Raw genomic sequence first — 13,503 nt, forward strand, 5'->3', positions numbered from 1 at the left:
ATGAACCGGTTTAAGTGTTTTCTGGTTTATAAAAAACATTTCTCAAAAAAATTAAATATTTGAAATCCGCTAAAATTTTCGTTTCACAAATAAATATCTGCAAGATATATTACATCCAAATTTATTTTTTGATGTATCACATTTTGAAAAGAGCAATAGCAAAGACCCGTGATTTTTTTTTTTTTTTTGAACAAAAGTTTGAAACAATGATATGGTATTGGTAAAAATCATTATTATTATTAGTAATAATGATGTTATTAACAGGAGCCTTGAGGTGAGTTCGAGGATAATGTTCCTATGAGAATAACATTCAAATATATGTCCTTGATTTACTTTCGGAATATGAAAAATGTTCAAATCCGTTTCATTTCGGATTTTCCTCCAAGGAACTCAAACCGAGGAAATTCGTCATCTCTAAAATTGTGATGTATAATTAGATGTTGTGTGAAGAATACGGGAAATACTTACTCCTTCCATTTTTCCTCACTCGTGTATGTGCTCAACGTTAAAATTTAGAATTTTTCTAATTTCGAGTTTGATCCATCGTTGATTTCTTAAAGTTAATTTGTTTGTTAATATTTATTTTTACTCTTTTTTATTGTGATAAATATATTAGTTGATGTTATTATGAATATTTTTATTTTGACTTCTCATTTCCTCAATGTAAATCCCTAACAGAAATATACGATCTATTTCATTTATGTTGTTTGGAGTATTTGTTTAAACTTATACATATTATCTTTTGGGAATGAAATCTCATTTTAAGGATCCGAATTTTTTTAAAATCTTAATATTTCATTTATCCTTGTTAAAAATATAAACTCATATAATTTTCATTCTTATAGAAGTAATTCTAATATTGACAAATCTTCTCTCATTTCCCATAAAAACTATACTTTCATTGGTGGTGTTTTGTATATATTCGATTTGAGTGTTACCTATATGTTAGTTATTGATTGCGATTGTTGGGTATATACAATAAACTCGATTTGTTTAATTATTTTTTCACATTTTTCTTTGTATTGTTGATGTATTAAATTGTAGAAATTTAAGTTCGTTTTGATAGTAGACACATTATCATCTATTTTGACGGTACACATTTCAATATGGTTCCACTAGATCTGATGATTTTTTTTATGTGGAGGGATAAAGTTTCATCATTACATTTTTGTTTTTGTTTATAGGTTATGTCAATAGAAGAACTTGAGGCTGAGCCATTTGCAGGGAAGACAATGATTACAGAAGTAAAGAAAGAGCTTCTTGAATTTGAGGAATGATTTTTTTCTGTTGCACTTGGAACTCTTATATTGAAATCAATACAGGTGGAGTTGCCTGAAATTAAGAAACCATTTGTTTTGGATGAACTAGCGAACGAGTTGAAGTCTGAGGTGACAACATTATATGGCATAAATGAGGTTGATTTGAATGTGCCATCTTTTCAAAAATTTATTACCAGCGTTGATGAACAAATTAAAATTTTGGGATTAAGACCCAAGATAGACTAATTTATCTTACTGTTTTAGGAATGCCAAGAACGTACGTATTGAGTTGCTTTAAATCTTTTCAATTTTATTGTGGAACACTTTTTTTATTTTTCATTCCACCATTAGTCCTAATGCACGTATACTTGAGAATTTACAACGGATGAGGTGGGAACAAAATAGGTTACTGAGGCGTAAAGAAAGACGGGTATGTTTCAAATTGTTTTCGTACGAGTACATGTACTAAATTATATTTTCTGTTTCATTTGTCTATAAACTCAGCGAAAAGGATCAGCGAGCACCAGCACCACATGAAAGATGGTTCACTGTACGTGCGTGGGAGCTGGATATAGTTATGGGACTATCAACTGTCATCATAAATGTAGACTTTTACTAGTTAATAGTGCTAGTAATTGAGTTCAGGATCTGTTTTACCTGTTTCAGTTCTTTATTACTGAACTCGCCTCAATTACTTTGCTGAAAGTTGGTGTTCAAAATTTTAAATATACATGAATTTGGATGTGTATGACCTAATTCTGCGTCTTGATGCATGAAACTTAGAAATGAAACATTTTTTGTGGTATATACCGAGCCGAGCTTGACTCGGTATCAAAATGTTTCATTTCTAAGTTTCATGCATCAAGACGCAAAATTAGGTCATACACATCCAAATTCATGCATTTTTAAAACTTTGAACACCAACTTCTAGCAAAGTAATTGAGGCAAGTTCAGTAATAAAGCAGCAACATGTAACAGGTAAAACATATCCTGAACTCAAATATCAGCACTATTAACTAATAAAAGTCTACATTTATGATAATAGTTTGTAGTCCTATAACTAGATTCAGCTCTCACGCACGTACAGTAAACCAGCTTTCATGTGGCGCTGGTGCTCGCTGATCCCTTTCGCTGAGTTTATAGACTAATGAAACAGAAAATATAATTTAGTACATGGACTCGTACTTTTTGCCAAATGTTATAGAAAACAGTCAGAAACATATCAGTCTTTCTTTACGTCTCAGTAAACTATTTTGTTCCCACCTCATCCGTTATAAATTCTCAAGTATACGTGCACTAGGACTAATGGTGGAATGAAAAATAAAAAAAGTGTTGCACAATAAAATTGAAAAGATTAAAGCAAATCAATACTTACGTTTTTAGCATTCCTAAAGAAAATATGATAAAGTAGTTCATCTTGGGTCTTAATCCCAAAAATTTTAATTTGTTTCTCAACACTGGTAAGAAATTTTTGAAAAGATGACAATCAAATCAACTTCATTTATGCCATATAATGTTATCACTTTAGACTTCAACTTGTTCGTTAGTTCATCCAAAACAAATAGTTTTTTAATTTCAGGCAACTCCATCAGCATTGATTTCAATATAAATGTTCCAAGTGCAACAGAAAAAAATCCTTCATCAGATTCAAGAAGCTCTTTCTTTACTTTTGTAATCCTTGCCTTCCCTACAGTTATCTCAGCCTCAAGTTCTTCTATTGACATAGCATATAAACAAATGTAATGATGAAACTTTATCCATCCACATAAAAAAATCATCAGATCTAGTTGAACCATAGTGAAATATGTACCGTCAAAATAGATGATAATGTGTCTACTATGAAAACGAACTTAAATTTCAACAATTGAATCTATCAACAATAAAAAAAAAAGGTAAAAAAATAATTAAACAAATCAAGTTTATTCTGTATACCTAACAATCGCAATCAATATCTAACACATAAGTAACACTCAAATCGAGTATATACAAAACACCACCAATCAAAGCATAGTTTTTGTCAGATTTACTTACAAATGGGAAAGGGCAAAACATTGGTCAATATTAGAAATACTTCCATAAAAATGAAAATTATATGAGTTTATATTTTTAACAAAGATAAATGAAATATTAAGATTATAAAAAAACTCAGATCTTAAAATAGGATTTGATTCCCAAAAGATAATATGTATATGTTTAAACAAATACTCCAAACAACAGACAGAAAATAGATCGTATATTTCAGTTAGGGATTTAAGTACATTGAGCCAAAGTCGTCGTTTATTCATCAAGAGAACTCAAGAAGTAATATCTAACATATAGGCAATACCCGATCAACCGATATCTAACATATAGGCAATACCTAACTAACGTAACCGAAGCACACTATCAATAGCAAATGAAAATTAAAATAATACCTATCAGTTGAGAGCCGAGCCAAAAATGGGACCCAGAAATTAGTTAAAACCATGCATGCTTAACGGAACGACTCGGCCCGAAACCATTTTGGAACCGTCCCGTTAATCCTGGAATCAGACCCAGTAAGGATGAACCTGCACAAGCACCGCCTCAAATCCATTAGTTAATGGATTGATCCGGTTCTACTATATTAGAACCAGTTCCGGAACCAAAACTGGTCCAAAACCTTAACTACGGAACTATTAAGCATGTCTGATTAAAACTATCTTCATTAGTCACGTCAGTACTAGAAGACATCATTAGTCATGGAAATTATATTAACAATGAATGCCTTTAGAAACAACGACTAATTAGTTTTAAAAAAAAAATATGAGAGGAATTAAGAGCTTACCTCTAAATTAAGTACAAAACTTCCCTGGCCTCCGATGCCTCTCCTACCTCCCTTGCCTCCGATGCCTCTACGACCTCCACCTCCGTAGTTCCTGCTACCTTCGCCGTCTATACCTCCTCCGACGTCTCCTACGCCTTCAACACCACCGTGGTCATCACTGCCGCCACCTCCGACGCATTCCCCGCCTCCAACGCCTCCCTCACCTCCGAAGCCTCCACCTCCGACATCGACGCCGCCTCCCCCATCACCGCCTCCGACATCTCTCCCACCCACGACGCCTCCATTGTCGTCGCCACCTCCCCTGCCTCCCTCACCTCCAATGCCTCCATCGTCTCCGTCACTTTCCCCGCCTCCCTCACCTCCAATGCCTTCATCGTCGTCGTCATTTTCCCCGCCTCTACCTCCAACGCCTCCCTCGTCGTTGTCGCCGCCTATGATTTCTCCCTCGCCTCCAACACCTCCATTTTCGATTCCGCCTCTGAAGCCTCCTCCTCCTCATCCTCCAACATCGCTTCCGACGTCTCCCCGGCCTCCATTGCCTCCATCGTCGTCGCCGCCTCCAACACCTCCCCCACCTCTGACGTCTCTATCATCATCATCGTTGCTCTGCCTCCGATGTCTCCCCCGCCTCTATTGCCTCCGCCGTTGTCGCCGCCTCTGACATCTCCCCCACCTCCGATGCCTCCGCCTCCGACATCTCCCCCACCTCCGATGCCTCCGCCTTCTCAAACATCTCCCCCACCTCTGATGCCTCTATCGTCGTCACCGCCGCCTCCGCCTTTTAAAAAAAATTAAAAATCTAGCATAATGGAAATATCCAAACATCTTGTATATAATGTATAGGATATAACAAAAAAATCAATCTCTAGGCCTGGCATATAGAAATAATCAAACAAACGTAACCTAACATATAGACAATACAGAAGCTAATTCAACTAAATCACAAAGTGTATGGATAGTAATATAGAACCTAATACCTCTCATTTTAGAACTAAATATAAACACACTTAAAAGTTAATTAGAACTTTTTTCACTGTAAATGCTTGGTGACCTTATTAGTTAGGGGAAATTATAATAAGGATGTTTGCTTTAGAAACAACTACTAATTAATAACCGATAGTTTATGTTTTATATAATGGCCACAAAAATGATTTCTAAGTAGTTCAAAATTCATGTAAATTTTATCTCCATCACATTTTGAATTAACAACAAAGTCGACAAAGCAAACAAATACACAAAACATTCCAAAAAATAGTTCGTACATTGCAAATTATTTGATTATCAAGAGTTTATAGCAACAGTAAAATACAGTTGAGACATAAACAAGCAACACGTTCCTCAACTAATAAACAAAAAATGTAAGGAATTGAACCAGGTGATTCAATTTAGAACGCAGATATCTATTAGTCATGCAAGGGAAAAAACTATTATTTTTTTGTTCTGGTCCGTCGCCGCAACACCTAACCTAGTCGTTTAGAAACAATAATTAAATAAAAAACATAATTTTTTTATTAATCAACAAATAACTTTTGTGTCAACCTAAAGAATCAAAGTTTAAACATGTGAGTATTTTGACCTAACATGGTACAAGAAGGAGAAACAAATTGTCTATATACCAAGAATCCCCAACTAATATCTAGCATGAAGGTAGTACCCAAACAACTTGTATCTAGCATATAAAAAAATGCTCAACCAACCGGTACCTAGCATATAGGCAATACCAAAACTAACTCAACCGAACCACAATCTAGATCCCAAATAAAATTTGAACCAAATACCTATCATTTGAGAGTTAAAAAGAAATACACCGAAACTCAAAGAACTTTTTTCACTAATAAGTGACAATATAAGTTTAGGAAATTTTTTAATTAACGATATTATATTAATGAGGTTTGCCTTTAGAAAATACTACTAATTAGTGTATACTTGATATAACATTCACAAAAAATGACTTCTATGTAGCCTGCTTCAATATAGAAAATTCAAGACAGATCCTATCTAAATCACATTTGGAACTAACAACAAAATAACCAAGGCATATATTTGACATTAATTATGATTTTTATTTTTTTTGCAAGTGAAATTAATTATGATTTTTATTTTTTTTGCAAGATTCACTTGCACAATGGGCAAAACATTTGCCATTATTCGAAATATTTCAATAAAAGAGAAAATTATGAAAATTAATAGTTTAACAAGGTACTAAACAGAAAATAGATGATAGTATGTATAGTGTCACAAAATAATATGTATTGTTTGAAAAAAAATACACCAAACAGACAGTAAATAGATTGTAAATTTCAAATTATATGCTTGCAAGATTAACAATGACAATAAAATATTAGGGACATGTAAAATAGCAACACATTCCTAGACTGATAAACAAAAAATTAGAGAAATTAAACTCGGCATTTCAATTTGGAAAGCAGAGCTGAATCTATCATGCAAGAAAAAAAATACAACTAATCCATTGTTTAGAACTAAATAGAAACAATCTTATCTCCAACAAAGACGACAAAGCAAACATTCCAAAAATAGTTTGAATATAAAGATTAACAACATCAATAAAATATACGATTAAGAAAACATTTGCTTAGTACCACTATTGATGTACCAATTTTTCGCACCTTGATTGGTGTACCGGTTTTTCGCATCCAAGGCGCAAACGGAAGTGTTAAATTTTTAGTTTTGACACTTGAAACTTTCCTTAGGTGTCGTATATTATTCAAGCATCCATAGGGTGTTTAGATTATATACCTGTGTGTTTCAAACACTGGACTTCAAACCAATCCGGGATTAGCAGAGATGACCCTTCTTGTAAATCCATTCGAACGGATCTCCCTTTCTCTTGATCGTCTAATCAAGTCTACGATCGGAGACTGAATTCCTTGTTTGGATTGCTCTAGAAATCGTAAATAGTTTTGCGTTGAGAGTAGAACCCCAAATTTCAGAAATCCGGAGTCGGTGGGACGCGATGATGATGGAAGCTCGTGGTCGAAATTTTTGTTCAAGTTTTTTCAAGAGGGCCAAGGCTTGTTGGTAGGGAGGAGGATGAATTTTGTGTTGTATATTAATGTTATATGTTATCAACTTTTGATAACATATTTACTAAATACACAAGTTCTATGTTACTAGGATTCCTAATTCTGGTATCTTTAGGACTCTCAATTTTTATTAATTAAAATTCTCATGTTATTATTGTTGTTGTATAATATATTAATCAACTTTTGATAATGCATGATGTATTTATTTTACATACATGTCCTTATATCTTCATATAAAATATATGTGTACATATCTTAATACATCTACATATATACAATTAATATATGATAAGACACGTTAACTAAAATTAAACAATCATTATATAATTTCTTTAATATTATTTAATTAATTCTAGATCTCTCTATAATATTTTATACGAATTTCATACTTATTAGTAGTCATTAATACTATTACTATTATTTAATTAGTAAATTTCAAATTCACTAAATAAATAATTGTGAACTCATTATAATCTCGATCGATGATCCAACAGCACGAATGTGTCAAGGATACAAATTTTGTTCATATAATGAAAATTGAAAATTTCGAAAATCAAAATTTTCAAAGTCCATATTTGGCAGCGGCCAGTTTTATGAACTATTTCACCTAAACAGGTAGTTTCACTCTCATTCCTCAATTAGCAATTAAGCTAACTTTCATTTCTTTCATCATATAGAATCAACTTATAAATTTCTTTATAACCATTCTTTTTTATCTCCATCAAACTACAGTAGCCAAATTCAACTCCTTGAACTTTGACTTTTTCAACGAGAACACAGAATCCGATACTTGTGTGACTTTAATAATTCAGGGATACATCTAGCTGTGTGTTCATATCTTCATATGATTCAGAATAACATTTATTATTATTAGAGTTTACCCTAATTAATCATATTCTTTTCATCAACACGTTGATCAAGAATGTCAGAACTCATTTCTGATTGCTCCTATCGGATCATGGTAAGAGCATCTAATAGCATCGCCCCGTGATCCCCTAGGTGATACGATTATTCATACACGAAAAGCAAACGCACTCTAAAACGGATTCACGCCCTCGATTCGATGAAATAAATAACAACGGTTTGTGATATTCACCTCTAAACTACGAAAACATAGCAACAAATATTCACGAATATAACAATTGATTTCAAACGAACATTCAAATAACTCGTCTTTGACAATCGACAAACGCCGCAAATATTAAATCTTTGATAAATTTGATTTTTGGTTGTGCAAAGCAAAGCTTTGAAAATCTTGAAAGAAAAATCAAAGAAATATATTCAATCTTCAATAATTGTGTTTCTAAAAGTTACAACTTTTGTTTATCATTGACTCCATTCATTTATGTTCTTCATTACAAAACAAAATATATATTAATTCATTTGATTTCCATGTTCCGGAAATACTCCACTGACTATCATCCATAAAACTTATGCATTCCTCGTTATCTTTCATTATTTATTACTGTACTATTCTCATTTTAGTAATTAAATCTTCCTATGGTTAAACTCATTTTTTCTCCTTGAAGGAATTCACAAATGTCTATAAGGGTTTAATTCAGTCTTTCAACCTCATTGACCTCAGATTTACACGTTTATTTCTGGGTGCTTAAGGAAGATAACTCTTTTAGTAAAACATGCCCAACATAGATGATAGATCACATTTGGGTAGATTAGGTTACAAAAGCCTTTAATATCAAACTCAGAATATAATCACACCTCACCCAGTCATAGACTTGAGATGACTTGACCAGGTAGAAATAAAAATTTAAGAACATAGAGCAAACTTTCAGAAAAAAAGATGCAAAATGATAAATACATGCAACGCTATTCTATATTCTTTTTTGGCTCTATGCTGGCATGAGACCAAAGAGAAACTTACCGTTTCAAGCGAACATTCATGTAAAGCTTCCACGCAGCAGCTCTGACGATTTTAAAACCACACTGAAACATGAGGAAGAGCTTCTATGCCCAAACTTAAAACGTAAGATATATTTAATCTATACTGCCTTGTTTCAGGTTTTTGCAAGAGTCAAAAAGAGAATAAAGAGAGTGCATTAGAGAATATCCATCTGACCAACAAATATAACTGCAACCAAATGATATAAAACCATAGAAATGAAATTGATATGGGGATAAAAGACAGTCTAGGAGAAGCTGTAGTACCTGTATGTCGCGAATTCCAGAACCCGTAGCCAACAGAACTACGAGATGAAATCCCTTCATCAAGAAATTGCGATACCACTTTCTCTGAAACATGAGATGATCCTCTGATTAGACTTTAACTACACACTAGCAATTCATACCAGATAGATTTAACCACGTCATAATACACAATACAATTACACAGCCAAAAGAATCAACTGTTGCCAGAGCCTTCTCCTCAAGGTGAGCACGAGACCCAAAACCAGCAATTGGGACATCTGAGATTCTCATCGTTGAATCGCTAGCTCTAGAGCCTCCAAACTTGCGCTCCTCCATAGCAAGTGTGAGAATCTGACGAGGAAACCATCTATTAGGTCATTTTCCCTAATCAAAAGCCTGCCGAGTGATGGGTTTGAAGACCACTAACTATAAGCCAAAAGACACATGAAGACGATCGGAAGCTGATTTCCAGTGAAATTCAGAAGGACAAAGACAAAAGTACCACCGTCAGAAAACAAAAATAAGTAAGAGGTTTGAATGGAATGCTTAGGGAATGGGACCATACCCATGAGGCCCCAAAACCTTCTAGTCAAAATTACGACAAGACAATTGGTACGGGAACCAAACTATCCCTCAAAATCGAAAATACATACCACACACAAATTATAACATTTTGTGTAAGAACCAACCTTCCCGATCGTGAAAATGGTAACCAACCTGATTTTCTAGTTTCTCAAGGTCACTCACTTTAGTTCTAGCTAAACTGAGTGGAGCACGCCCTATTTGGAAATTCTTTCCAAGAGCATTATGAACATATTTTTCAGAATCGACTCTTATTGCTTCACACTTACCATGGTTCCTTCCAAGAAAGACTACACTTATATTGTCTATGGTGTACCTCTTCACAAAATAAAAAGCTACTCTTCTGGTGCCATCAGCACTTCCATCATCAACAATCACCACCTATTCAAGTATTCATTGATTAGTAAGTTCCATTTTAAAAAGAATCCATTTCTCTATAATCAGCATATAAAATAGCATGACGCATCTCTCCCACATGGGCACACGTGAACCAGGCTGAGAGTGTCTGCTGCTTTTACGTATTTCACAAACATGGAAGTTAATTCTAGCTAGTACCCAAAAACCCTCTCTAAAACAATAACAACTTCAATAGAGAGGAATGGCAATCAAGAATTATTAGACAATAGTCAAAGTTTCAACACAAGCTTAGAGAGCTCTCATCATTTGATTATTGACAAGGAGCACAAAACAAGGCATTTATGATCGTTATTGCTGTCACTTAAACTTCAGAAAACTGGGAAGATCTCACTCATTGTCCTTGCAATGTCTAAAGAGAAGGAAGTAAAGATCATCCATGAGAAAAAAACAACAACCAGGAACTAGGAAGTAGAAGAGGCTATACCATGATTAAACAAAGGAAAAAATGTAATAAATGTAAATTCTCATCATAAATCAATTATATAGTTGCAAACACATGACAATAGAAATAAATCTGAATTTCAATTTCGGTTCATATAACTACCCCAGGCTCAAATTATCAATCCTATGAACCGATGTTTGCAAATTTTGAATATCCTATAATCAGTTTGCCGCTCAGAGTGTTTTCATTGGCAATGATGTATAAGAAAACCTTAAACTCATACCTCCTTTAAAAGCATAAATAGCAAATGGCAAACTAAGCAAACTCTATTTAATAATATATGATATATGATGTGTACAACAATCAAAGTACAGTGAAACTAGCTATACTTCCAGTCAAAAGAAGCACCGTTTCAGTTAGATGTAACATATACGCACCTTTACTCCCTCAGGTGCAGTACACCCATGATATTTAATTTAGTTTAGTCAAAGTCGCCTGGGAAACGTCATTAAACCTAATACAAGTGATATAAGAGATTTAATAAGTTTCGAGCAATAACTTGGCCATTGTCACATAATTCACAGTCAGCTCAGATAAACATTATTATATCCCAATCGTCTGAATCTTATTAATAATAACATTAATGAGGTTTGCCCTTAGAAAATACTACTAATTAATAATCAATAATGTATCCTTGATATAACATGCACAAAAAATGACTTCTATGTAGCCTGCTTGATATAGAAAATTCAAGACAGATCCTATCTAAATCACATTTGGAACTAACAACAAAATAACCAAGGCATATATTTGACATTAATTATGATTTTTTTTATTTTTATTTTTTTTGCAAGATTCACTTGCACAATGGTGAATGGGCAAAACATTTGCCATTATTCGAAATATTTCAATAAAATAGAAAATTATGAAAATTAATAGTTTAACCAGGTACTAAATAGAAGATAGATGATAGTATGTATAGTGTCACAAAATAATATGTATAGTTTGAAAAAAAAAATACACCAAACAGACAGTAAATAGATTGTAAATTTCAAATTATATGCTTGCAAGATTAACAATGACAACAAAATATTAGGGACATGTAAACTAGCAACACATTCCTAGACTGATAAACCAAAAATTAGAGAAATTAAACTCGGCATTTCAATTTGGAAAGCAGAGCTGAATCTATCATGCAAGAAAAAAGATACAACTAATCAATTGTTTAGAACTAAATAGAAACAATCTTATCTCCATCATAGTTGAATTAACAACAAAGACGACAAAGCAAACAAATACACCAAACATTCCAAAAATAGTTTGAGTATCAAGATTAACAACGTCAATAAAATATAAGCAAGATGTAAACCAGCAACACGTTCCTCGACTAACAAACAAAAAACGAAAGGAATTGAACCAGGCGATTCAATTTAGAAAGCAGTCATCGATCTATTAATTATTCAATGGAACAAAATTATATTGTTACTTTTGGTCCGTGTCGCCATCCCCAACCTGCTTGCTTAGAAACAATAAATTTAACCTTTAAAAAAACATATATATACCGAAATTTGTGAATGAGAAAAAATCAGTACCTCTTCTCTCGGCAGTTGGCACCACAGATTTAAATCTGAACCTCCATCCATTTCGTAATCTCTCTAACTCCGAAACAAATATTGAACGATTTCAGAAAATTTCTAAAAATTTGAATGAAATGGTAAGATCGATACACAGGTACCGATTCTTTCGCTCCTACGAAGACATCTAAGCAGCGCGTTGCATTCTCTTAGAAATTTCCTTTGAGTGCGTTCGCTCCAACTTCGCGTATGGTGGTTAAAGGGTTGCAGCATATTGCGGTGATTATCCCGCTGCCGGCGGCCTAGATGGATGGCTTCTTCATTGTCGCTTACAAAAGCTGCACACAGAACAGAATATTGCAGCCATGGATTTGTAGAAAGAGACGAAGAAAAAGAGATGAAGACTGCTCACGATCTCGAATTATTATAGCAGCCATGTGAGCTTGGAAATGAAGTTCTTGAGCACGCTACTGATTTGGGTTCAGGTGTTTAAACTGAGCCACACATGCATAGATCCACCGATTTTTTTTAAATCAATGTGAATCTTGCCTCGGTCGTACTATCCGGGCCATTGATTCGTGGGGCCCACACAAAAGATTTCCCCCATACAATCGGAAATGATTTACAATAGTAATAAGCCACAAACTTAACTTTTATTGATACCGGTAAACAAACTGCGTGGCAGAGAAATTAAATTTTATTTAAAATATAGTTTTATGTTTATAAATAATAAATTTTTATATAAAATATAATAAAGATTAAATAAATTTTTATTTAATATTCACTAGTTTATTAATATTTGTTTTATTTTTAAAACTAATGGTAATTATTAGATAATGTTATTTTGAAGGAAAAAAATTCCAAAAGTTATGATTATTTATGCATCAACCTTAATAATAATAGTATATAAATATAAATGACTTGGCATACCAAAAGTGGTTGTTACATATGCTTCGGCCTTAAATAATAGCACTAGCGGCAACGTAATATACAATTATTATGAATTGTGAACATATAGTATAATATTTATTTTTTAAAGTATTTATATATCAATTATAAGATGTACATCTAACTTTACTCTAAATATTATTGCCCATATTTTTTCTCTCTTTCTGCAGTCAATTTCGAGAGTTTAAATTTTCAAAAATAACATTTATATTTTTGTGTTATAAGATTACTCTAAAATGAATTATGATTTATTTACTAGTCATTAATATCAATCGTGATATTATATTTTTAACATAAAAAAATACACAAAATAATCTGAAAATATAAAGTAAAAAAATATGATATT

General features: G+C 33.1%; 1 protein-coding gene and 1 long non-coding RNA gene across 5 annotated transcripts; one reads left to right on the plus strand and one right to left on the minus strand.

Moving 5' to 3' along the window:
* Nucleotides 1-1,715: 1,715 nt before the first annotated feature.
* Nucleotides 1,716-12,109, plus strand: LOC142542285 (uncharacterized). The gene is made up of 2 exons (XR_012819497.1): nucleotides 1,716-1,884; nucleotides 11,924-12,109. It is a non-coding gene; the product is annotated as an uncharacterized LOC142542285 (long non-coding RNA).
* LOC142542265 (uncharacterized) lies at nucleotides 3,673-12,688 on the minus strand. 4 transcript variants are annotated; one of them, XM_075648815.1, is made up of 7 exons: nucleotides 12,365-12,687; nucleotides 12,228-12,290; nucleotides 9,972-10,217; nucleotides 9,456-9,605; nucleotides 9,276-9,359; nucleotides 8,992-9,033; nucleotides 3,673-4,843 (listed from the first exon to the last, which is right to left on the minus strand). In XM_075648815.1, the coding sequence occupies exons 2-7, from the start codon at nucleotides 12,276-12,278 to the stop codon at nucleotides 4,661-4,663; spliced, it is 756 nt and encodes a 251-aa protein (XP_075504930.1). In that variant the 5' UTR covers nucleotides 12,279-12,290; nucleotides 12,365-12,687; the 3' UTR covers nucleotides 3,673-4,660. The 4 variants fall into 4 exon arrangements, with proteins under 4 accessions (XP_075504930.1, XP_075504948.1, XP_075504940.1 ...); XM_075648841.1 differs by having other exon boundaries at nucleotides 4,689-4,843; nucleotides 8,992-9,053; nucleotides 12,365-12,685; XM_075648833.1 differs by lacking the exon at nucleotides 8,992-9,033 and having other exon boundaries at nucleotides 9,486-9,605; nucleotides 12,365-12,688.
* Between the last annotated feature and the right edge of the window lie 815 nt (nucleotides 12,689-13,503).

Source organism: Primulina tabacum, chromosome 1, assembly GCF_025594145.1.
Source record: "Primulina tabacum isolate GXHZ01 chromosome 1, ASM2559414v2, whole genome shotgun sequence".
In the NCBI taxonomy this organism is placed as follows: Eukaryota; Viridiplantae; Streptophyta; class Magnoliopsida; order Lamiales; family Gesneriaceae; genus Primulina; species Primulina tabacum.

Excerpts from the sequence above, each read along its gene's own strand:
- LOC142542265 (XM_075648815.1), bottom strand. The coding sequence starts at position 12,278 with ATGGATGGAGGTTCAGATTTAAATCTGTGGTGCCAACTGCCGAGAGAA. Across the intron at positions 9,606-9,971 it reads TTGAGAAACTAGAAAATCAG|ATTCTCACACTTGCTATGGA; the intron begins GTTGGTTACCAT and ends TTTCCTCGTCAG. Across the intron at positions 4,844-8,991 it reads ATGAATGTTCGCTTGAAACG|GCGGAGGCGGCGGTGACGAC; the intron begins GTAAGTTTCTCT and ends TTTTTTTAAAAG.